Source organism: Fistularia commersonii, chromosome 30 (genome assembly GCF_037954325.1).
Source record: "Fistularia commersonii isolate RoL2024-O1a breed Wild chromosome 30, RoL_Fcom_v1.0, whole genome shotgun sequence".
Classification (NCBI taxonomy): domain Eukaryota; kingdom Metazoa; phylum Chordata; class Actinopteri; order Syngnathiformes; family Fistulariidae; genus Fistularia; species Fistularia commersonii.
The window spans coordinates 9,046,366-9,072,515 of NC_141313.1; the positions used below are offsets into that span (position 1 = coordinate 9,046,366).

The 26,150-nt window shown below is 42.6% G+C and overlaps 1 protein-coding gene and 1 long non-coding RNA gene across 2 annotated transcripts; both read left to right on the forward strand.

Moving 5' to 3' along the window:
- The first annotated feature begins 280 nt into the window (after positions 1-280).
- On the forward strand, positions 281-23,365 carry zmym4.1 (zinc finger MYM-type containing 4, tandem duplicate 1). The gene is made up of 28 exons (XM_086178358.1): positions 281-482; positions 2,557-3,103; positions 4,721-4,864; positions 5,363-5,521; positions 8,841-8,914; positions 9,115-9,264; positions 9,784-10,019; positions 10,132-10,327; positions 11,215-11,418; positions 11,497-11,647; positions 11,732-11,847; positions 12,579-12,761; positions 12,882-13,032; positions 14,217-14,392; positions 14,478-14,622; positions 14,722-14,817; positions 14,907-14,929; positions 15,558-15,702; positions 15,882-15,994; positions 16,169-16,394; positions 17,081-17,305; positions 17,545-17,654; positions 18,871-19,048; positions 19,202-19,353; positions 19,904-20,018; positions 20,100-20,348; positions 21,046-21,178; positions 22,796-23,365. The coding sequence occupies exons 1-28, from the start codon at positions 405-407 to the stop codon at positions 23,031-23,033; spliced, it is 4,713 nt and encodes a 1,570-aa protein (XP_086034484.1). The 5' UTR covers positions 281-404; the 3' UTR covers positions 23,034-23,365.
- A 1,266-nt stretch (positions 23,366-24,631) lies between these two features.
- LOC147216369 (uncharacterized) lies at positions 24,632-26,150 on the forward strand. The gene is made up of 3 exons (XR_015109177.1): positions 24,632-24,692; positions 25,098-25,208; positions 26,060-26,150. It is a non-coding gene; the product is annotated as an uncharacterized LOC147216369 (long non-coding RNA).

The window sequence follows — 26,150 nt, forward strand, 5'->3', positions numbered from 1 at the left end:
CTGAGTGGAAAACCCCATCCTAACATCACTGTCATTGCCCAAAATGCACTGCATCATAAACACTAGTGGAATCGATCTTCCTAAATTTAAATAAGACATTTATTTAAATACAAAGCCGAAAGCATTTTTTTTAATTGCCGAATCGGCTGTTTATTAAAATTGGCCTCCAAGTCGGGGTTTTCCAAAAAGCATTCCGCCTCTAAGAGGCGGTAGTGAGCGCCTAAAGTTTGATCAACACCAACTGTAAACAAGAGAAGAAGATCATGCCCTGCAACAAGCAAGGCATACTGCATAGGATGTAGAAAGAGGCCATAAATGGCTGTTTATCGAGGGCTTTGTCTTGTTTAAACGTCTGCCGTTGGACTTCATTTGCAAAATAGAAGGATTAGAACATTGGAGCAAACATGGCGGCTACGGAAACTGGCGGTGGACACCAGCGCCTGGCCACCAATCAAGACTCGCCTGTCCAAGTCGCTGGCGCGGTAATCCACTGCACGTTGTTACGGCGGTATACATCCAACATAACACCTTACCGGAGCGTTTTGGTATTCGGCACTAGATGAATTAAATACCCGATAGCTTTGTGTAGCTTTATGGTGATTTATTGAACAGTGTGTGAGTTGAGGCTAGCTAGCCTCGGCTTGCTAACAACAAGGCTGGTGAGGGGGGGTGGGTGGCAGTTTACAAGCGTTCTAGCATTAGCTTTGCAAACCGTGAGCCACTTTTCCAGTTCATGACATAAATATCGACATGGCTGAGTTAAATCGTGTAAAGGGACTAAAACGAATGCTTTTACAACATTAAGGACCACGGCTACACCCTATAGCTAGTTAGTTACCTGCTAAACAGTGCACTAACTAGCGGAGTGCTAGCCGTGTTTACATTACATGCGATGGGTTGCATTAAGCTAACGTGTTCGCCTCTCCTTGAAGAAACTTAGAAAGAAAGTAATAGTAATATGCTCGGCTCGTTTCTTTTACGAAGAATGAACTCCCTATTGTAGTGTACAGCCGACGTGTGCTTTGTTCAAATATTTATTTATTTTGACACGGACAACATAACCAGACAGCATGGCCACCTATTTCACAAAGTAGAGATAATTCAAAGTCTGCCTCCAGTCAAAGGCGTGCTCTTACTCCTGTTCTTCCAGCTGAGGTTTCTAGCTGAAACTTCCAGAGAGCGCTGGGCTTGACTTTTATTTTATTTTTCCCCCAGTCTATTCTGAATTGCATTACTAAAAAATAAGGGTTGAAGTACTATGATAGAGCTTGCAGGTACATTTGTGCTCTGTTGGCAATGAGGGGTTTCAAATGTCAGTCATGTAGCAATGCTATTTGTTTTTATTAATAGGAGGCAACACACAGAGCACTCAGTTGTAATATCATGTTTACGCCATACCTTTAGACACGTGGTCATCAACCCTTCCAACAATGTCACAGGCGATGGCACATTAAGTACAGATGTGAACGTTTCAGCGTATGAGTGGTGTATCTACAAAGTTTGCTTAGTTGCTTTGGTGAAGTTTTCGTGATTCCACATCAACCTGTTGTTAAATGTTGTATTTGAATAGGTCATACTTATGACTATTTGTCACTTGCGTGAAATTGTTCTCAGCTTTTAACTTAGCATGGGTGAACCGTCATCAGATCAGTGGTCAGCCACTTGAACGGTGCAGCATTCAGAGGTTCAATGTCTCGCTAAGTAGCATTCTGAGCTCGGGAATAGAACCAGGTACTACCGGTTCCAAGAGGACCACCTGGCCCACGCCCCACAAGGTGGTGTCGGTCTATCAGATTAAAATTGCTATAAAATAAATTTATGTTTGTGGTTGTAACATGACATAATGCGGAAAAGTTAAAGGGTTGCGAATAGTCTTGCAAGCCTCTGTATTGTTGAAAAAGGCTACCATTAACATGGAGCGTAAACCCTGTTACAATAAGAGGTTTGCATCTCTTTCAGTTAACTCAGAAGGACCAATCCCTTATTTACAGTATAATTAAATGTTTATGCATGATTTAGCATCATTTACCCATTTTAAACGTATTACTATATGCAACAGAATAATATGTGCCCTTTTTTTCTTTTTGGTGCCACCATGTAGTAAAAGAATGTCAGTTTTGCAATACCTACCTGATCAGGATTATTAACTGAACATGAACTCCATTTAATGATTACTGAATGTGACTTTCTTTACTTTATGGTAAAGAGTTTGTTAAACATTTTATTTTAACAAAATACGCTTTTTCACGTTACTGAGTCTTCATAACAGGATTACACTAAACATAGTGCACAACAAATAAAACATCCTATGAAAAGTACCTTTTGTTGCTTGAGCTGAACAAATCCAATTGGTTGATGGTTTATATTATGGTTTTCTTGAATAAATGATGGAAAGTGATCAAATAAAGGAAGAATATTACAATCTATTCTTAAAAATCCCTCTTGCAGCTGCTATAAAATAAGCATTCTTTTATATTCCACAAAGGTCTTTCACTAGACTGACTTATTGTTTGTAGGAGTGTATTGTAACTGTCAATTATGCACTGTCTTTTGCAGTTGACAGGTGGGGCAGGCAGAGACACTGTTTTGGATCCAGGAGCATCAGCAGACGGTGGAGACTCTGAGAACATTTACAGATCTTCCCCTAGACTTTCCGAACATACTGAGAAGGAAAACGTTGTTGCTGCTGAAACAGAAACGGAAAGAAAAGAGCGGGGAGATGAGGAAATGAACACTAAGCTGGTCCCTTGTCGAATCTCACCTCTGAATTCACCCTCGCCGCCGCCGTCCCCCTCGCCATCAGACACTGTCAGCACTGTTTTGATTCAAAGTGGTAGACCAGAAAGCCCCTCAGACACTGAACAAGAGACTAATGATGCAGGACCCGAGGACGATGTAGACACTGAGGACCAGGAAAGCAGAGGCACACGGGAGGACATGTCCCTTGGCTGCGGCACTAGGATTTCTACAGCTGATGACCTGGACGAGATGATGGACATTGGAACGGTGGACCAGGTGGAGCAGGAAGCTCAAATGAAAGAAGAGGAGCACAGTAATTCGATGGATGTGGATCGCAGCACTTCACCTGCCACTACAAATATCGGTAGCGACAAATAATTGATTCCTTCTTAGCAAGTTTTATTTTATCTTTTTGTGGGAAGGTAAGAATTTTTGCCAATAAGCGTAATCAGGTCACATCCGCCCGAAACTTATGATGTGCCAATTTGTCAAAATTTGAGGAATAACCTATTTAGAAATGTTTCGTGACTGGATATTGACTTATTAATGAGCCGATGTACAAATTTACTATTGTTTTCATTACTGTCAATAGTCTCCCACTTGTAGCAGTATATATCCAGAACACTAAGGATTCACCAGTTTAATGGCAGAAATGTAACTGAAAACAGAGTTGGTGACTGACATCTAAATAATGTTAAGATGTCATTAGTTACACTTACCAGATTGTGTGTGTGTGTGTGTGTGTGTCTGTGTTTGTGTGTGTATGTATATATGTCTGTTATACATGTGTATGTATGTATGTAACACCAAGACAATGGAATATCGCATGTAACTAAAGTAGTTTTAATTTGTCTCTATGAATGTTAGAATTTGGTGTGTCTGTGCCTCTCAAGAGAACTTTGTCCTCTTGTCTTCTTGCTCTCACCTTGACCCTTGACCTTTGCATTTGTGCTCATACTTAAGATCAAGCTAACGGACAGATTTTTGAATGAAGCATAAGCAAAGGGCAGGGCTCTGAAGCTGTAAGGAAGGTCAGGGAGTTTCAGTGCCACATTTCCCCAGGGTTGGAAGGCAAGTCAGACTGCTTTTAGGTGCAGGTGCCGTGTAGGCGTCCTCCTCTAAAGGGGGTCAGAGGGACTTAAGGGGGGGACTGCATGTGACCCATGCAGGATGTGTTTTTTCTTTTGGTTCTTATTTAACATGGGAAGACAAGAAGCTAAGGTTTCTGTAAGGGAGTGTGTTCACTAGGGTCAAGGTACTTAGTGATGAAAACATTTGCTTTAATACCTTACTTGAATACCTGAAGGCGTCAGGTCTGTCCGACCCAGAGAGCCTTACTTACTGAGACCCTCAAAGCTGAGCAGAAATATTGGGGTTTTGTTCACAGTTTGTATGTGCCTGCTTTAGAAGAGGCTTTTTGTAGTTTTCGAGGGACTGACCACTTAATCTTATGTCTTTTCAGTGAAATGTGTTTTATGGGGGGAGGGTAGTGAATCATCACAATGAATCATCATTAACATGATTTTTAGGGGTGAGGTGCAGCGGTAGGGTTCTCCACCCCACAGTAGGAAGGTCCGTGGGTTTGATTCTGACAAAGTTTGTATATTCTTTCTGTCTGCGCTCTCCTCCGGATTCTCCAGTTACCTACCACAGTCCACAACACGCAGGAGGTTAGTTTGAGACCGGAACTTGCCGTTTTCCCTTATGCGGCCTAGTAACCCAGGGTGAACCTTGCCCTTCGTCCAGTGAGAAGCTGGGAATGGCTCTAGTCCCCTGCTAACCACTGACTGCAAGATATGTGGTATAAATAATGAATGAATGAATGAATTGATTTAGCCAAACTGGCAACTACTTATTGAAAGTTTGCATTGTATTTTTTTAGCAGTTCAGCAAAAAGACAACTCAGTTTCATACGCAAAGAAATCGTTGTTTGTAGATCACATCTGTAAATTAAGTTCTTCTTCCCCACTCCCACTCTCAGTGGCTGAAAATAACTCTGAGGGGGATCCTGATGTGAAACCAGCGGTGTTGCCCCAAAGTGCAGAGGATAACCAGTCGCAGGACGTGAATGTGCCTTCAGCTGCCGCGTGCTCCAGACCATCTCCACAGCCCGCAGCTAGTACAGGTAAGGGATGTCGTAGTGACAGTGTTTGACAGTGTACGGAACTCGATTGTTGTGAGAACAAGAAGTGGTTTGGAGAAAAAGGGTGAATGGAGGGGTAGGGGCTTATTGATCTGTTGCTCCAATTTCCACTGTTGGGAAAATCAGCATGATAGGGAGATGGACTAATATTTATTTTCAGCTTGGTTCTATTTGGCTTTGTGCTTTAACCTGGTAAATTCAAATATTTTAATGAAGAAGACCTGTAACATTTATATGTTAGTAATTGTCAAACAAGTTTTTACAAATCAGTGGTAAATTTGATGTCTTGCGCAGGAAGTTTATTTCATGTATTAAGGAGACTGGATGATAAACCATGCAAAGACAAAGTGTGTAATAGCACAAATTGCATCATAAAGTCTGACCGTAACCGTGACTGCAGGATAAGCGTTGTAGATGATGAAAAAATCAATCCGTGGATACTTTGATGGATGTTGCTGGTGCTCTGGTTCTCTTTTCCAGTGCCAGTGCCAGAGGACGCAAACTGCCAGGGGCATAGTGATGTGAAACACACCGTGCCACCACCGTCAGCGGAGGACGACCCATCAGAGGATGTGAAAGTGCCTTTAGATGTGATACAGTCCAGCTCATCTCCGAGGTCGGAAGCAGCAGCCAGTACAGGTGTTTGTTTGGATTTACCAACCCCGAGGATAGCGCTAGCATTTTTACAAAAAATTATTATTCAAATCCTGTTTATAACATAAGTGTGTGATTCAGAAATGAATCGGTAATAGAAACAGCCTGGTGGGCCGACAAGGGCAGGGAGGGAGAGAAAAACTATCTGCGTGGCTTGTAGGATCCAGCAAATCAGTTCTGGAGATAAATGAACAAAGTCGCATACAAACAAGATCTAATTAGAATGTGGTTGATGTCATTCCATGTTTTGGTTCTCACTGCTTCTCTGCATTGCAGTGTTGTTTGCAATCCAGAATAGAATCTTATTGTCCCAGTGAAGGGACCATTCCTAATATACTGTTTTGACTAAATTTGCCTTAAAGTGCCAACATGGTCAAAGTTCAGACGCAATTTAGTCAAAATATTTTCTATCACAAGGGGAGTCACTGGATTGTTTGGACCAAAGTGTCTCAGAAGCACAATTTACAGGCACTGTCCGCTCTCTCCCTTGACGCGCATGGCATTCCCCTTCTTGATGAATGATCTCCATAAGACAATGATCTGTCAGTTATATATTTTCTTCTCACAAGAAGAGAGAGTACAGATACATGCAGGGCACACAATGTTAATCTCCAAAGCTTAGGAGTGTGCGGCCGTTTTTTTTAACAGAGATGGGTGGATGCATTTGTTATGAAAAAGGGTGGATACATAACGTCAGGTTACACTGGAGTTTAGCGCAGAATGGTAGGGATGGGCGGCCCATCTGACCATCCCTATTGTTCAACCTCAGCATGAAATAGGGTTCATCGAGTTGCATCTTCGCAGGGTCACAGATGCACATAACCTCGGGTAGCCAGGTATAGATTATGGTTTGACTGCTTTGGTCTTGCTATTATAAGATAAGGAGGGAGTACAAAAAGTTCTTAATGATCAACAGTTTATTGAAAGTTTTTCAAAGACGGTTCTAACCAGCAGCAGTGTCTTCAAAGTTTGTTCAGATAGGCTTCCAAAAGAGGGATTTTCCCATTCCATTTCCCCCTATTGATCATTTAAACCCTTGGCTACATCGATCAATTGCACTAAGATAACATACAGTAAACAAAGCACCTTACATTTGGATACGGTAAATATATATTGATTATATACATGTAGGTCAAGGGGGCAAACTACATCTGGCCTGTTGGTCTCTTTAATCCGGCCCGCCAAAGATTGGTACAGAAATCATACTTGATGTGAATGATTGGATCAATAAATATAGGAGCTCAAACAGGAGATTATTTCATTTTTGGAGCTACTTGAGAACACTTGGGAATTTTCCTGAGCTGAATGACACACATTGGCTTTGTGATTTAGCCTTTACTGTGGATATATGAATGAGCTGGACGTGAAGCTACAAGGAAAAACCGGTTTGCGCATGAAATGCAAGCAAACGTCAGAGCCTTCAAAACCAAGCTGGTTTTATTTTCAAAGCAAATGTCAGGCAATGTTCAAACAAATGTCAGATGAGTCTGATATGTAGTGTTAACAAATGCATTTTTTTTATTTGTATCGTATCTTGTGCTGACCTGGCCTGTCTGTCAAATTTTAAAAGTCAATGCGGCCCCTGAGCCCACCCGTGGTTTAAGACATGCTTTACTACGGTGCGGTTTTTGAATGTGGTTACTAAGCATTGACCTACACCAGGGGTGTGCAAACTTTTTGGCTAAGGGGCCACATTGACTTTTAAAATTTGACAGACGTGCCAGATCAGCACAAGATAGAATACATATAAAAAAAAAAAACAAACAAACACATTCTTAAGAGTACATTTCAGACTCGTCTGACATTTGTCTGAACGTTGTCTGACATTTACTTTGAAAATAAAACCAGCTCAGTTTAGAAGGCTCTGACATTTGCTTGCATCTCATGTGCATACCGGCTTCACGTCCAGCTCATTCATGTGTGTCAGTATGTTCAAGGTAAAGGCTATGGACATTCAGCTCAGGAAAATTCTCAAGCAGCTCCAAAAATGTAATAACCTCCTGTTTGACCTCCCATATTCATTGATCCAATCATTCAATCGTTCACATCCAGTATGAATTCTGTACCAGTCTTTGGCGGGCCGGATTAAAATCAGGTGATCAGTGTGATCGTGCTCACCCCTGGAACAGCTTCCTGCTAGCTCTTTCATTTTCTCTACTTTCTGCTTCCTTTTTCCATATTCTCAAACATTTCGTTTCTCTACTTCATCCTAAACTTTGTATTTTGCGCATTCTTTTCCTTCTTATTTCACCTTCTCTTTCCCTGAGATGTTGTTAGAACTCACTTAATGTTTCTCCCCTTGGAAACCCATTTTTCTCAATCCAGTCATCCAAACATTCTTCGCCGTATTTTTTTTTTTCAGCAAATTTATGATGGAACCTTCTGTATAACTCTGTTTGGATTGTCTGGAACCCATGATTTTGCTCGCGGTTCAACTGTATTTACAGTTTCCCTCCAAGTAATTTGTTTTGTTTGGCCTAAATTGCTTAGATCCTAGATAATCTCTATTGTCTTTATACATTTCCTTATCCATTGTTCAACAACATATACATCACTGTGCTTACAAGTTGGTAATCTTGACGATCATCACAGCTGTTCCCCTTCAGTCCTGCGCGCTTAACATTGTCAATTTGTCATAAACAGTCCGAAAAGAAAATGTTCTCACCCGATATTATTTACTCTTGAGTTTGCTTGATTCCAGCTCATTCTAGAGCTCTGGAGTGAGTTTTAATTTACTCACAAATCATCACTTCCTGATCCTCTCGTCCTCCACGGCCATCCGAGGAATCCTGTTTGTGACCCCAAATTGCCGATGCAGGACTTTGATGAGACAATGATCTTTCAGTCATTTATTTTATTCTCACGAGAAGACAGAGTATAGATATGTGCAAGGCACACAACGGTAGTCTCCAAAGTTTGGGAGGCTGCGGCCCTTTTTTTAAGAGAGATTGGAGGATACATATATTGATACAAGTGCTGAATACATCTGTTATAGAAATGGATGGATACATAATATCAGGTTATATAGGAGTTCAAGGGAGAATGGGATGGGCAGGCTCTGCTCATCCTAATTAAACTTGAGCATGGCATATGAGACATCCACTTACTTCTTGGCACCATCACAAAAATGCACATAGCCTTGGGTAGCCAGGTGCATAGATTACGGTACAGCCACTTCGGTCTTGCATAAGATAAGGAGGGAATTTCAAAGATGGTTCGAACCAGCTAGTGTCTTCAACGTGTTCATTCAGAAAGGGGGAATTTTCCCGTTACATCTGTTCATGTGCTGCTCATGTTCTTGCAGAAAGTGACTGCTCCTCACCAGCCGTGGTCAATGGGATGAAGGTAGTCAAGCTTTTGATACCAAGGTTGGACAAAGTGAGTACATCCCCTGCCATATGTAAATACTGACATGGACAAACCAATTTTGCCTCGATATACCTTGGTAGTTGTTCTCACTTGAACCTTTAAAGTGTTCGTCATCATTATAGATTTTATTTTAAACCATCCTTCATGAGACAGAAAGCGATGGCTTTGGGTGATACCAAGGAATTCTTTTTTCTTTCCCTCTGTTTTAGGAGGACCTTAAGGAAGCACCCCAGCCTGCGTCGTCTCCCAATCTGCCTTTGGTCAAGGTGAAAGATGAGCCCATCGACGAGGAGTACGAACAAGCCCTGACGTCGTCTGCCTCCAATGCAAAAGTGAAGGATGAGCCCAGCACTGCGAACGTAGGTCACACACTTTTTCTTTTCAGAAATTGAGGAAACTGTCACTGGTGTGTAAATACTTTTGCACTTCGAACCTCTTGGTGTACCACATGTTCACCAGGCAAGCAAATACTTATCAGCAGATTATCACTGTCATTGTTGTGATTTTACCATGTGACACACATCTCTAGTTTCTATACCTCAGGTGATCACAATAACTTTCCTTTCATATCCATAAAAGCACTTTGATTAACCTCCATAGACATGTAACTTTATTCTATAAATGTACTATACAACTGTATCCTAAACTGTACATTTGTACATGTATAGAAATGGCTGTGCATCTATGATATCTGTAATATGGTTTGGTGCTGACTCTATATCATACAAACATCTCCTGCAGTATCTAATTCAATTTACATTTCTGCAAAGTAACAGGAAGAAGAAACTCTACTTTCCCCAGAACTTCATTGGTCATTTCACCATTTTCATCCCAAAAGCTCACCGGCTCAACTGATGTCACGATTCTTTGGCCAACAGGAGGACTTACAGATCGGGTCGGTGTACTCCGTCACCCCAACCATCGACGCGCAGATGCTCCCCACCGCCCAGCCGTCAACACTGCACATGTCCTGCTCGCACTGCAAGAAGGGGCTGATGAAGGGCCAGACGGCCTTCCAGAGGAAGGGCTCCTCTGCCCTCTTCTGCTCCACCGCCTGCCTCTCGTCGTCGCTCACCACCGTCAAAGGAGTCAAGATCTGCTACAACTGCCAAAAGTGAGTTTGTTGGAAGAGAGTGGTTCATGTGTTTTGATCACATTGCTTTGAGAGATCAGATAGTGCTACTACTGAATGATGCATCAGCCCTGTTTCCCATTCACTCTGTCAGGGTTATATTTCGGCCCCAGGACGTCATCCTGGCACCCAACGCGTCTGGAAATATGAAGGAGTTCTGCAGCCAGAGCTGCTTGACGGCCTTCAATGGCAAGAAATTCTCCAAATCTGGCGTCGCCTCCCAGAAATCCCAGCAGCCGGTAGCGGCGCAGAAACAGTCTCTGTGCAGCATGTGCATGAGATGCTGCATTGTAAGTCCAACCCAAAACTTGGCAATCTTTTCATCTTCTTTTTTTTTTCCTTCCCATACATGTCAGAGGTAGATCTGACACCAGATCAGCATCCCGTTTTGATCGGGCTGGAGCTCAGTGTCATTGCCAATCATGTTCTTATGAACATTTGACATTAACACATGCAAGGAGACTCACATGGAGACACGTGCATCAATCTTAGAGAAATCTGTGATTTGCCTTGTTATTCCCGTCTCGTCAAGCTTAAGATTTAGGATTTGAGCGGCGAGGACAACCTTGGCCTGGGAGCCGTTTCCTGAGCAAACAGTCTTATTCAATTTGTACTTTTGGTCATATGTTTTTAATTCTAGGTTTCATCATTTACAGTAGTGGAGATTCAAAAGCTGTCTCATAAGATTACGCATGCAGTATTAGGTACTGTATATATGTTCGCATGCAGGAATCAGAGACATTTACTGTACATCATCGTTATTTTCCGACGTGTAGAACAGTGGTCCGTTTAAGCTGGCACTTCAAATCAGTCGATTGCTCAATTGCTACAAGTTATTCAAATTACTAGTCAGCATTTACTTGATGCACTCTTCAACATGTGTTCCCCCTTTAGAAATCAACTGTAGTTGAATGAAAAGTGAAAATGTCCCACTGATAAATGGTAATGTTTTTCATGTTTGATTTTATTGACTAACTCTGTATCTATTAAACTAATGTTTTGATTTATAGGGAAGGCTGAAGGTCATGATCAAGTTTTTTTTCGAATTATTTATATTATCATCATCTAAAACTCTTATTTTAGAATTGTTATAGCAGAATGTTATTTATAAATAAAACAAAATGAGAATGTTGAAAGGGGGAATGTTTTCATATCATACACTCACCTATCCCTTCAGAGCAAACACGAGGTGATCCTGAGTGGCTCTGTCCATAAGATGTGTAGCGACGCCTGCTTCAACCGTTTCCGGGAGGTGAACAACCTGTCCATGGCTGGCTGTGCAAGCTGCGGCTCCTTCTGCCACATCAAGCCCATCTTGCTGAAGCTGGAGGAGAGCAACAAAACCCTGTGCAACACAGAGTGTCTGCTCAAGTTCAAGGAGGTATGCAGCGCATGGTGCAAAAGCACGGTGAGAAAAACTCAAACGGCCAGGTTGATCGACCCTTTTTCTCTTGTTAAGAAAACCAAGATGAGTCTACCGTGCACCATGTGCCACACCTCCCGGCCGCTCTCAGAGATGGTGGACAACAAGAATAACGATGACTCGGTGAATCTCTTCTGCAGCAGCAGCTGTGTAATGGCGTTCATGGTCCAGAGCGTCAGCTCGTCAGGTACGCGGCCGGCGTCTAGTCTTTGCCTGAGCCGTGGACGTCAGCTCTCAACGCCGTGTCTTCACAGGTGCTTTTGTTTAACAGGTGCCCGTTTGAATTGTGATAGCTGCGGAAAAAACACAGTGCCAGCGTACCACCTCGCCATGTCAGATACCTCCATCAGAAACTTCTGCACGCTACAGTGTGTCATGGCGTTTCAGGTAAGGACTGTTTTTTTCCATACACAGAAAAAGGAGAAAAATAGTCTTGAGGGATGGTGACAAAAGCAGTGATAGAAAATACCACGTGTAAGCAGGTACCAAACAGATCTTGGTCGGAAAACACTTTGGGAAGAGTCTCAGGAACTACATTTGACATTTAATTTAATTGGTCTGGTGTTACGTGAACCAGTATTTAGTTTTTTCTGCAAGCAAACCATCGTAACATGACATCACAGCATGTAATATGACCACATGGTAGGGTTGGTTCGATGTGTTGAACAGGTGTCCAACCCAGATTCAGAAAGTTGGTGGTTCAGTTACCGACTCTTTCTGTCTCCATGCAGAAGCATCCTCGAACAACATATTAAAAAAAATTGCTTCTTGATATGTAGCATAAATCATTTTGAATTTGCATGGTGTTAAGGCACGACATAAGTTGAGACCATTTAACAATGACATTATGTTTGACTAAGTAAGAGAATAAATGTTTTAAGTTGTTGTGATGATTTCTTTTTGCAAGGGTCTTCGTTTGCATGGGGAATGAAATAATTCCAGATCCATACTATTAAATAGATGCATGGTTAATGAGTAAAAATGAATCCTTCAGCAGACCAGGTTTTCCACTTCTTTTGCAGGATTGTCTCTTGAGTTTATTTATTTACCAAACTTTAAAGTGATTTATCTTTATCTCATTTATCGAATTAGCAAGTGGTATTTTTTTTCCTCAATAGGAAAAGTTCAAGGCGACGCAGAAACAGGTGAGCGTTTTCACCAAGTTGCCCGTGGGGTCAACCCAAAGCCCGGTCACCCCGCCCCAGCAATCGCAGCAAGATGCCCCAAAAGCCCCGGTGGAGCTGACCTGCCCCCAGTGTTCCCGCAAGATTAACTTTAAGCCTGAGCTGGTTCAGATCAAGGTAATCTATCCTGGTCCATGACATCTAACTTAAAGATGTCTGCCCTTACACACAAAAAAGCTGCTGTAGATAGTGTAATATTGGAAAAATACACTGACCCATGTTTACTGTATGGCGCAGGACAAGATGGTTTTCCTGTGCAGCGTGGACTGCTGTCAGGAGTTCAAGAGGGGGAACAATGCGACGAATGTGTGTGACTATTGCAAGATGGAAAAGATCACCAAAGATGCGAAGAGAATCAATTTCAAAGACTGTTTCTTCTGCAGCGACGGTAAGTGAAGCGGTTTCAGAAGCTGGCATGTTTGTCCCTTTCACGGAAACTACAGTGAAACCACAACTCAGGAACTTTTTTGAGATAAGAACCGTTGCTCAGTCGATTTTTAGCTTTGCAATAAGAGGCGAGATCTGAGTTTAGGAGTGAGAGGGTTAATGATGACGTGGATGTCGGTCTCGGTCAAGTGAGGTGTAAAAACAGTTGAATGCGGCGTCCACCGCTAGGGAGCCCAGCGAAAGTCTTGCAAAAACATGAGCGAGTTGTGCGTGCTGATGACTTGCCCATGAAGAGATGGAGAGGATGTTGGTGAGATCCCGTGATGGAGAGCATCCTCTGTGAGAGTGGATTTGCCAGGATTTGGTGCAGCAAATGGGAGCATATCGTTTTTAAATTAAGTCAAGAAATGAAGTGTAGCTGTGTGTGCAAGTTGCATTTCGCGATACATTGTAGCCTTAAGTGTTTAGCAAATAAATTAAGTGTAGAGTATGAAATGCAAATATCCCCGAACCTCCTCTACTGACCTGCTCCTCCACCACCGCCAACATCTTTGTCCATTCTTCATGGTTAATACACTTGATAGCTTCAGTTCATTTCTTTACGTTCTCTTTTATTATGTATCATTTTTTTTCCGCAATTTTGTAAAGTACATTTTCATATTAAAAGCATGTCACAAAACCAGGGGGGTGGAATTGATTAGTTTTGGTTAATTTTAATGGGGAAATTTAATGTAGAAGCAAACTGAATTACGAGCTTGGTCATAGAGTGAATTTAACTCATAAGTCAAGGGACTTTGAACAAAGCAGGTAAAAATGGATTATTGTTTTTCCAATGCAATGGCCATCGGTGTTTTTTAAAAAAGAAAAACAGTCCTCCAGCTACATGTTTTTTGGCTTGAAATACTCACTGGTGATGGGCAGCTTTAAGACCGGCGATATTTCTCAATATGCTTCGCAACGCGGACAAAAATGTTAAGTTATACAAAACCTGGCTACAAACTGCAAATAACTGAAAATTCTCTAACAGACAGAGCAATGTGACAATGCATTGAAATAAGCAAATCTACTACGTTAAGGACTGTTCCTCTTTTGCATTTGTGGTTTCTGTCTTCTAACGGTGGGGTAGCTGAGGAGTTGTCCTGGTTGTCTTCAGCGGTGGTGTCTCCTGCATGTCTTCTCTCCCAGGCTGCAAACTGCTCTACAGGCATGAGTTGGCGAAAAGCTGGGGTGGGAAGCACTGCCACTCCTGCGCCTTCTGCCGCTGCGTCTCCAAGAAGCTGGTTACTGCACAGTACGGCGGCTCTACCGAAGAGTTCTGCTCCGAGGAGTGCCGGTCCAAATACACAATGCTCTTTTGCCATGTAAGCAAGCAGCGTTTGTATTAATCAAATCGAAATAGCACTAGTAGAGATAACTCACCGTTTCACATCTCTGACTTGCCGACAGGTTGCCAAATGCGACACCTGTGGTCAGAAGGGGAAGCTCAAACAGAGTCTCTCCTTGCTGGGAGAGGTCAAACACTTCTGTGATCTGAACTGCCTGCTGAAGTTCTGCAGCGATAAACTGACCGCACAGGGCGACGTCTTCAAAGGTCTGGTCATTTCCATTCGCCTTGCGGCAATCCAATGTTTGAGTCTGACTTCTGCGCCCACATGAAACTCACTTGTCCATGTTGTCACTGGATCCTCAGCCACAGGAGAGGCAACTCCCATCATTGCGAACGTAGTCTCGCTCGCAGGCCCCGGGAAACCGGAAGCCGGGGTTTCGAACACAGCTCCACAGCAAAGTACATAACATTAAATAACAAACGTATGTACTTGTGAGAAAATACTGTCATATATACATCTGTATTGATATTGGTCTTTTCCTCTACAGGCACAATCCCTGACTCTGGACGGGTAAGATCCATGCTTTTGTGTTTTATATACAGTAGAAACCCAAACCATTAACATTAGATTAGATTCAACTTTATTGTCATTACACATGTATAAGTACAGGGCAATGAAATGCAGTTTAGCATCACAAGTACAAAAAAGCAGCAGGTGCAGAAATACTGGATAAATGAACAGTTTGTACATGGTGTATTATGTCAATAACTTGCAAGTGATTTCCTGATAGGACACTATGAAAATATTATACAGGTGATATGTGCATTACATGTAGTAGACTTCAGATAGGAACAATGGACATACTATAAAGATAGAAATGTACAAATGATAGATTATGCTATACAATATTACAGATGAAATGGACCTTTAATAGTACATAAATGAAGATGGACAGCAGCTCCCTGGTGTTACTAGACTCATGCAGTATTGATAGTGTGTGTGGTCAGGACAGTCCAGTATGATAGCAGTCAGGGTCCACTTAAGAAGATCCTGCTTTTTGGGATTTTTATTGTTTTCTCATCTTGGAAGCGATTCATTTTGAACATGTAGCTAACTCCGGTCCATGTTGAGTCATTTGTTGTTTTGTGTTTGGGCTGGTGCTTTCCTTGACGCTGTTTACCGTTTGTTTGGCCATCAGATCAGTATCCTTCCTGATTCTGTGAGGGCTTACCCTCCCGCTCCCCCCAAAATCCTAAAGAACAAGGCTCTGCTCTGCCGGCCGCTGGTGCAGAACAAGGGGGTCTCCTGTAAAACGCAGACGGCCGATGCCGAAGCACAAACAGGTGAGACGACGGCGCTTAGAGTTTCACTAATTATATTTACATGCTTGTGACTTGGCGATTTTCCTTTTCAGAATATCAGCGGTTTGATGTGCTCACACTTTGGCCTCTGCATCTGCTCTATGTACCGGCTTCGCTAATCAATAATAAATCTCTCTCTCTATATATATTTTCTTTTGTAGATGACTGTCAGCCTAAAATCCTGGTCCTGCCTGTTCCCGTGCCTGTCTACATCCCTGTGCCCATGAACATGTACAGTCAGTGTACCCCCAAAGCTGTGGGGGTGCCTTTACCGGTATGTTATTGTTTTGTTATTATTTCCATCATCATTAGCTTATAGTGGCTTGCGGGGGGAGGGCGCCCTTCGAGGACATAAACAGTGAAATGAAATGAAAACTTTTATTTTAAACAACACAATGAACCTCCACCGTCATTCATAGTTAGGATATTCTCGACCTGTCCAATGCAGCTGCCCGTGCCCATGTTCCTCCCCGTAACCATGAACAATGCCGAGCGCATCGTGGAGACCATCAAGGAGATCAAGGAAAAGATCCCGTCCGACCCCTTCGAGGCGGAGCTCATCCTCATGGCGGAGATGGTGGCCGAACAAAGCGAATCCAACGACAAGCCGGAGGGACCAAAAGAAAAAGTGCAGGAAAAAGGGAAATTCAGGCAAGACGAAATTTCCCACGGAGGTAAGAGAAGTGAAAGGAAGGACGTGGTTGGTTTATTAGTAAAATGTGCCATTTTCAGTGGCATAGGATAAATAGCAGAGTGAATTTAAGTGTTTAGGATAAAAACTGCTATTTCAATGAATAATATACTATAACAGGAAAACCGAGGGGGGCTTTCTTTGTGGAGCCCCCATGTTCTCCCCCGTGTCACAGAGAAGGTTTCCCCCATGTTCTTTGGTTTCCCCCCACAGTCCAAAAACATACTGAGATTCATTGGAGACCCTAGCTGCAGTGGCGTGTTATGCTAATAATTGAGTTGTTTTGCAGAAGCGAGGCTGGATTGGGTTATTGTGTTAACTGGGTTCTCGCTGGGGGGAACATATGGAGATTTACTCAAGTAAAATTTTGAATAGGTGCAGCTAAAATTCTGATCGTGCCAAAAAAGTGATCACTCAGTCGGACGATGGCTCAGGCGGCAGTCACTTGGCCTGGTCATGGTGGTGGATCTTCTCAGGTAGTTTGGAGGGTGGAGCTGATAGATACTGGCACATTGTTATATTTTTGGTGAAAGGTCATGCCAAAGGCAACCTCCCCTGTTCAGAGACGTTTTTTCCCAACAAAAATGGCTTGTGTGACTCCTCTCGAGTGCATATATATCTAGCTTTTTTATATATATTTTGTTGGTCTTTTCACATTTTATTTTACAGACCATAACAGTAACTACAGCGACGAACTGGACTCCGAAGACTTGGCTAGTTTCCTGAACAACTGGGAGGACCCCTCGTCTGACGCCAGTCTCCGGTCGCCCAGCCGGCAATACAACATTGAAAAACTCAACCCCATCCTGGACATACCTGTACCCGTGCCCGGTGAGCCTTTCTCCGAGGCCCCGGCCCTGCCTGCCATGGACATAGAAGCTGACCTCTCTGATGGTGAGGAGTCAAACTGAAGATATTATCATCAAGTTAATGTCATTTTTTGGGGGGCGGGGGGGATGTTTTTTATCTGAATTGTTTAGCTGCTGTGACTGTCCCTGCATCCACAAAAAGGGGGTCACATATGAATGCGATGAAGAGCTAAGGCCTCGCCCTTTGTGACGTCAACCACCAAGGACGGACCGGCAGATTTTGGGCGTGGTGGCTCAGAGATGTCCTGTGCTGTCGTTCACTAGAAACTATGGAGAAGATGGCCCGGGCGAGGGAGGAGGAACAGCAGCCGGCCAGTTCTCCGCCCGTGACGTCACGAAGACGACAAGCTCACAGGAAAGCAAGAGACAAGAGGGTAAGTGACTGAAACTGTGACAACGGTGCATCATTAGATGACCATGTATTTAAAAGCAGCTCTTAGGCAGGCAAACTGCAGTCTCCTCGACTTAAGATGCCACTACGTGGATGCAGACAGCCTCGCACCAGAGGAAGGTTCTTGGTTGTCCAATAGGTAAAAATGTCAAGGCCTTATTTACACCGTGCACCCTTTGTCAACACAGATGTACATGAGTCATTAAAAACGTTACTCTTTCTCATTGAACGCATACAGAATTGAGATAACGCGAAAGAAAAGCTTGCGATTCCCTTGAGAATGTCAAGTTGAGGTGTTAAATGGGATTTTGGTTTCTATAGCTTTACCTCCTTTGTCCAAGAAGCCAAGAAGAAGAGGGACTGTTTCGTGAGGAGTCAATTTAATACTCACTGGTCTGTGCAAAAGTTTCCTTTTTTCTACAATATAGTCAGAGAGAAACAGAGGATGTAAGCAAAAATGTATGGACTGCCAAACTGTGGTCATCCATAAAGCAATAACTGTAGGTTGCAAATACGGATGTTATACTATAGAGTAGTACCTTGACTTACAAGTTGAATTTGTTCTGTAACAGAGTTTTTAACTAGTTGCTCGTACATCCAATATAATTTCCCCATTAAAATAAATTGAAGCCCTACAAAGCTGTTCTAGCCTCACAGTTTTATTACATGTTTTTAAATAAGTAAAATTTACTTTGATAAATAACACATAATAATAATAATAATAATTTATCATCCTTTCTTAATCCCTCGTGGGGAAATTCATTCTCTGCAATTAACCCATCATGGATGATCCATTAGCATCAGGCTTCCGTCCACCAGCAGTCAGGGGTTCCGTGTCTTGCTCAACCACACTTGGACACAATAGAAGGAGCCAGGAATTCAAGCAGGAATGTTTGGTTCAAAGGACGATCGCTCTACCTGCCCAGTGGCCCAGTGGTCAGAATCCAGCCACAAAGGTCCCTTCTCGCAGTCCAAAAGCATATAGGAGGTTGACTGGAGACCCTTAATTGCCCAGACGAGTGAACGGTTATATGTCTTCAATCGATTTGCATCTGGTTCTAGATCTACCCCCACCCTCGCCCAGTGAGGAACAGTTTAGGCTCCCCTGCGCCCCTGAATGCAGGATAAGCAGTATGGATAATAATGGAATGACTACGTTACCAAGATGCAGCTTCGTTTCTCTCTCTACTGAACTCTAGGGGCGTAAGGCACAGCGACAGACAAAGGATGCTGAAAAGGAAGCCCAAAAGAGCGCCACTGAAAAATCACCAGCTGCACAATTCCCCAAACTGAAGAGCCAGTATGGAGTAGAGTCCTGGAAGGCGTGGGTCCGGTGGAGACAAACTCAGCCTGACCTGGAGAAGCCAAGGTTTGGATGTAAGTCCCTCAATGTAAGTCCATCATCACGTGATGGACTTTGGAAATCACAGCATTTGTTCATTAATTTGTGTTTTGTTTTTTTCGTGTTTTTTTTTATCCGAGCAAAGCCGTTGAGGAATAAACCTTTGATTTGCTGATCTGTCCCCTCAGCACGTCCCATGGAGCTGAAAGAGGATCTGCTCCGCTGCACCACCGCCGAGCTGAGCTACGGCCTCTGCTGCTACATCAACGAGGTGAAACGGCCCACCGGAGAGCCCTACTCCCCCGACAGCCTGTTCTACCTCTGCCTCGGCATTCAACAGGCAAGTCACCTTACACCTGCGGATTTGTCACATTTTTTGGAGCACACGCGATACACTGTTGACATTAAACCTACATGTTTTATTTTATTAATGTATGCACTCCCGCACCCTTAAGTTTCCTTGCGCGTTTTAAATTTTTGCAAATATAGGCAGCTTCAGAATGGCCTTGAAGAACCACAGACCGTATTTTTAGTGATTGGTGGGGGCCACGCCCATTACCAGATATCCAATGATTGTGGAGTGCCATTTAAAAAAAATTTGGTCACTGGTCAGCTGCGCCATTGTAATCCCTTACTACCTGTGAAAATGCAAATCTAAAAAGTTCCCCTGGAGGAGGCTGATTCCTGGAACCAAATTGGAGTGGGATAATTCCTTTATCCTGAGAACTTTTCTGTCTCAGAGCAGCTAATGATGAAAATGCATTAAAAGATCAGCATCGTGTCTGTGGAGGTTCTCAGTCATCCAGGTCATGGTGAATTCTTGTGGAAATCTTCTTCCCTTGGCAACCGGACTTGTCTCACCGCTAATGACAACGTGACTCTGTCTGCAGTTCCTGTTTGAGTATGGTCGTGTGGAAAACATTTTCATGGATCGCTTCTACAGCAAGTTCTCAGTTGAGTTTACCAACATGCTCCGAGGTTTCAAGCCATCCGTCACAGCCAGCGGTGAGTCCCGTGTTTTTTGGTCATGTCATTCACCACCCCTCTTTGCAGCCAATGACATGGCGGGTGTCTCTCCCTCTGCAGGTTACATCCATTCCCGTGTGGAGGAGGAGTTTCTTTGGGACTGTAAGCAGTTGGGGGCGTATTCCCCCATCGTGCTCCTCAACACCCTGCTTTTCTTCTGTTGCAAATACTTCGGCTTCTCCACAGTGGAACAGCATCGCCAGTTGTCCTTCGCCCATGTCATGCGCTGCACCAAAACCAACCCCAATAACACCAAGACCACCTTCTTGCGCTTTTACCCACCTATACCCGTTAATGAACCCCAGACAGGTACCAGTTGTACAGGTTTAGCGTCTTGTAACGTTTTGGATATACACAGCGAGTTGCCGTCGTTACTTTTGTCATCGTTTTGCAGAAGCTGTTCTTCCATTGTTTCCATCAGTCTCCTTTCAGTCTCCTCTGTGTGATTTGGCTAAATGTTTCCCCTCAAGAATTGGCACCAGGCCTTTTTCAGGAGAGATCAGGCCACAACTGAACTCAAAATAACATAAATTCACATATGGTTGATGCGATATTTTTGTTGGACTCATGGAATTAGATTTTAGGGGCCAAACTGTTCATTTCAAATTCATTTTGTTTTAAAGAGGTAACCATGACAACCATTTAGATACCTGTCTTGACACAATATAACCACGGGAAAACAAAGATGCTATTATCTGAAAAAGCCAACGCTTATTAACCTTCTCCAGGCAGATGTTGCAGATTTGCGACAGCCAAATATCAGATTTTTCCTGCAACTACAACTTAATTTGAGCCTGAGAGGGTTAATGATTTTAATATGTAATCATTATTTAACTGCATCCATTATGTTTATAGTAGTCACAACCTCTTGATAGCTTTGGTGATATTTCACCGGGCAATTTTATTAGCAAACTATTATTCACGCCATTCAACCTGACATGCCACAGGAATTAATTACAAGAAATAACTGCTAATAATTTCGTGTGTGCGTGTTTATGTTTTTAAGAAGATACAGATTCTGTTCCAGCCAAGAAGCGCAAGGAAGAGGAGAGTAAAGAGGAAATCCTGGAAATGATGGAAAACACAGACAACCCTCTGCGCTGTCCGGTCCGGCTCTATGAGTTCTACCTCTCCAAATGGTACGTATTGTAACTGCTGGCTGTTTTTCAAATGTCATCTCTTTGTCAAATGCGCTCAATGAATTCCAAAGCTCTGTCCGCATAATCAATTACCACTACGTTGCAATGTAATTATGTATATTACATCTCGGATCTCTGTGGCCAGCAGTAATGCAGAGAAATTACAATAAAATTAATTATGTGTGTAAAGATGTGTACGTCCACCATTTCCCCGTCCCCAGACATACCTCTGCATTGAACTTTGTGTACTTCAGTTAATGCACCAGGCTAACTGGTTATTCCTTTTTCATGCATCTGTATCCTTCAACGTACTCTGTGGAAAGGATGATGCTAATGGCTTAAACCCCAATCGGAGACACTGTTCATATGCACCTTTTCACTTTCATTATTAATAGTCACTTTGAGTTCGCTCGTAGTTCATGGCATCTGAAGCGGAATTTTCTGTCAAAAAGCAATTCTAAAAAACAAACATTTCCTTCCTAAAGATTCTCCCCCACAAGTTGTTTCAGTTTTTAATCAATACATGTGATGCTTTGCATTCCTTTTACATCATTACTAACTCAACTGTCGGAGCCCTTTGATTTACACACTAAATCATTCAGCCAACAGATATGATAAGCATGAGTGACAAGAGCAATGCATTTTCAGTGTTGCATCTCACCAGCTCGCCCACAAAAGCGCTTAATAGACCTCCACAAGCCAGCACACTATCAGTCTGTATTTCCCAACCCAGCACTGTACTCCCGTACTGCGAAGGTCTGTAAACAGAAGAAAAGCACAGTCAGCCTCATATACCATCTGACACTCAGTAAGTGCATTAGAAAGCAGAAAAGCATCTCTTTACGCATCATACTCTGGGAAATTACATAAGCCAGGATGTCAACCCTGATATCTCTTAAAAGCCATTCATTCATACATTTTACTCCAGTTGTCATGTCATTGGGTGAGAGGCGTGATTTCAGGTCGCCAGTCAAACACAGGGCTGCATATACACAACCATTCATTCGTCATATCGCGACATAAGCATTCACAAATAATAGTGACATTCAAGCATTCGCTCTTGCATCCATGCATCAAATAGACATTCAACTCTTCACTTGCCAATGTCTTAGCAATTTTGGGTTTCCAATAAACCTCCTACAAGACTGGTTAACCCGGAGGAAATGCAAACTCCATGCAGAAATGTGCCCACATTGGAATACAACCAGGGACCTTCTTGCTATTAGGCCAATTGGAAACCTAGGAATAAAAAAAATATATATTTTTTTTATTCCTAGATTTTCGTCATAGTGTGTTTTTATTATTGTCTCTGTTTTATTGTCTCGGACTTAGCACAACACTCGGAATAGACTCCGACAAAACAAAGTCTCTTGTGGGTGAAAGAACCAGAATTTGAAACAGTCTGGTGCTTCAGTCAAATATCTAAAGATAACAATGAAGGGATTTTGTAATATGTTGAAAACAGCTTTGAATATCTAATTTGCAGTGTCACTACAATTTTAAATCATTCTAGACCCCATTTAATATGATCTGAGATTTGAAATGTAATCTGTGCTGTCAGTTGACTCCCGAGAATCTCTCTTATCTTGTTGACGTCAAAAATTGTTTCCCATCCAGCTCTGAGTCGGTCAAGCAGCGCACAAATCTTTTCTACCTTCAACCAGAACGCTGCTGCATTCCCAACAGTCCGCTGTGGTTCTCGTCCACCCCCCTGGACGACACGACAATGGAGGCCATGCTCACCCGGATCCTCACTGTTCGAGAGCTGCATCTAAACACAAAGAAAGGTGGAGGGACTGACTCAAGTGATCTGCCATTTGTGCCCGATGAGGAGGATGATGAGGATTCAGAATGATGAGGGACAATGGACTCATGTCATCTTTGATTGGGACAACAGGCCGATGTGTAAATCTTTGTACATTCACTGAAATGTCCGTCTAACAAGGTCCAACAAAAACAAATGGACGGAACAAATCACACAGAAAAATAAACTGGGCTGAACTGCACAGTCAAGACCTGCTAAGCCACCTATTATCCTGAGCTGAAGCTCCTTAAATGCACAGTGTTGACGGGACTTGAGGACCAAGATGCTAGACTCAGTTGGGCATCAATACTGTTTACTACTGTTCAGAGCAGAGCTCTGAGCAGAGCTGTCCTCTGTTTTGTTTGATAAAGGGTTCCCTCTTATTGATGTTGCTACACTCATTTTCTTCTATGTTTCTTTTAATTGCCAGAGCAAATCCAATCTGTTATAAGGTAAACGTGTTGGAGGGATAGAGGCTCCTATTATGGGAGCGCTGCCATTTCATCTGCCGTTGTTAAGCGCAGTGGTTTCTGGTGTGCAGATTTGAGACCTTTCTGCGTTGAAAACCCAAATAAACTTGTTTTCCTCAAAAGTTCATTAGGACAAAACACCAAATAAAAGACAAGTAAAAGTTGAACTTTATTGTCCCCGTGGGGGGCAATTTGTTTTACAGCCAGCAGGGAAACAGTGAAATGTGCACAATCCACAATTTTTCTCTTTTCAAATCCCTCCTTCAGGTTTTTGGAAAGACGTTCTGGGGAATTTAAGAAAATTGCAACTTCATTTTCAAAACCTTGAAACCAAACGCTCCCTCAAAATCAAACCTGTTACCGTATTCGTCAATAAATAATGTGTCTTAAAAATTGGCACGGAAATAAACGTGGATCTACACATGCCGTAAATTCTTTGTGTTGCCCAATCATGCTAATCAATTTGAACGGTTAAGTCATGTGATTTCCATGGTCAAATTGACTTGGATTTCTTGAATGAGTATTGGACTGTTCCTTTTTTTCTTTCTTTCTCTGTTCGCTTCTGAAACATAAATAGAATCTGATTTCTAACAAATGGGAGAAAACAATACTTTGATACAAAAAAAAAATCCATATGTTGCTCCAATCAGTTGGAAAAGGCTATTTCGGGGTGATAAAATTGTCTTGACTTAATCATGCTGCAATGTTTAAAGGGTTAATTTGGGAATGGTCCAAATAATTTTCTGAACAGTTGACATAACATAACCTTGACACTGATACTAGGTGTGCAAAGACAATTTTCTCCACATATATTATCCTCTATTCAGTAGGGTATCTGCTAGTAAGGTTCTCCCGAGTATTTTCTATTGTATGTCCTTTTTTTAATAAAAGTACAAAACATCTCGTGTCCACATTGCTACGGGATGTGGTTGTTGTATAAATGCTCATCTGAGAATGTCCTTTGTTGTGATGGAGACGGTGTCCCCATGAACCACACGATACTTCCTCTGACCACCCGACTGCCCCCGCCCGAGATGCAGCCACGGTTCCCCATTGGCTAGATCTGCTGTCAAGCAATGACATCTTGCCCTGGGATTGGATGAACGCGCCGTCCGTCGACACTCACTGGGAACTCTCTATTAACCAACGTCAGGTGGCGTTTTAGACGAAAGAAGATGGCTGCAAGCTAGTTAGCTCTTGTAACCCTTTCTTGCTTCTGGGTTGGAATTTTTAAGCAAAGGTAAATTATATTATGTGAAAACTTCTCACGGTCTGTATTCGCACCAAAAAAGCCGTAGTACGTCAATGTGTTACTTCCTCATGAAATATTTACAGTACAATTGTAGTGCTAGCATACCGAGTTAGCAAAGCATGTTAGCTTCTGTTTTTACTTTTGCAACACTCCAGCTGTTTTTCTGTACTTTTGTGTTTCCAGTTTGTTCCTAGTTTCATCTCAGCTTACATGTCATGATACAATGTGCACAAAGATAATGCATGACCGGTATTATCCATGCAACCACAGACTATTTTGACACCATGAGTGTTTTTTAGCCACATATGCCTGAATTATATTTCAGAAGTGCTGCACGTACGGCAAGTTTCTGAAGCCAATATAACTTTTTACCGTATTTCATGTCCTTTGAAGCTGTCATGGAACAGAAAGGGCACCTCAGTCCTGAGCAAGATGCCTTGGAACACATCACTACTTGTACAGACAAACCCTTTTTGGAAGGAAGGTTTATAAACCCCATCAAAGGTATGTTGTATATTTCCATGACACTGTATATTGTTACTGCAGAACCCCAAGGTTGATGGTTACCTCACCTTTTATTAATTTGTGGGAAATCTGAACACAATCTTACTCGCTTCATTTATCTTGCCCAGTCACACTAGCTATCATACGCACAGTGATTTAGTAACTTGGAAAGGGGACCACCACAGATACCAATAGCATTTCTGAAAAATACAGGCTGATTTAAACGGGCTCTTGCTGTTCCACTAGAAGCAGTGTGAGCTGATGAAGTTAAATAAAGTTAATCATTAGATCTGATTTTAAATAATGACAGGTAGTAAATGTGCAAAGTATCTTCTTTTCCTTTCAGCTGCTCCCGTCAGGGGTCGCCACAGCAAATCAACCTCCTCCATCTAACCCTATTCTCTGTATCCTCTTCATGTCCTCTTTCACTACATCCATAAATGTTATTTTTGGTCATCCTCTAGACCTCCTGCCTGGCCCTTCCAATCTCAGCATCTTTCCACCAATATTTTCACTATCCCCTCCTTGTACATGACCAAACCATCTCAGTGTGGCCTTTCTGCCCTTTCTCCAAAACATCAAATATGTACTGTCCCTCTGATTGATGCATTCCTGATCCTATCTATCCTCATCACTCCCAGAGAGAAATTAAACATCTTCATCTCTGCTACCTTCAGCTCTGTTTCTTGTCTTTTCCTCAGTGCCTCTGTTTCTAACCCATACAGCATTGCTAGTCTCACTACTGTTTTGTACATCTTCCTTTTATACTACTCTTTTATCACACATTACCCCTGACACTTCTCCACCCATTCCAACCTGCTTGAACTTGTCTCTTCACCTCTTTTCCACAGTCTTCATTGCTCTAGACCAGTCCTTCTCCAATAGTGGGGCCCGCCCCCCTGGGGGGGCGAGGTGCGATGCCAGGGGGAGCGTGTGTGTGAC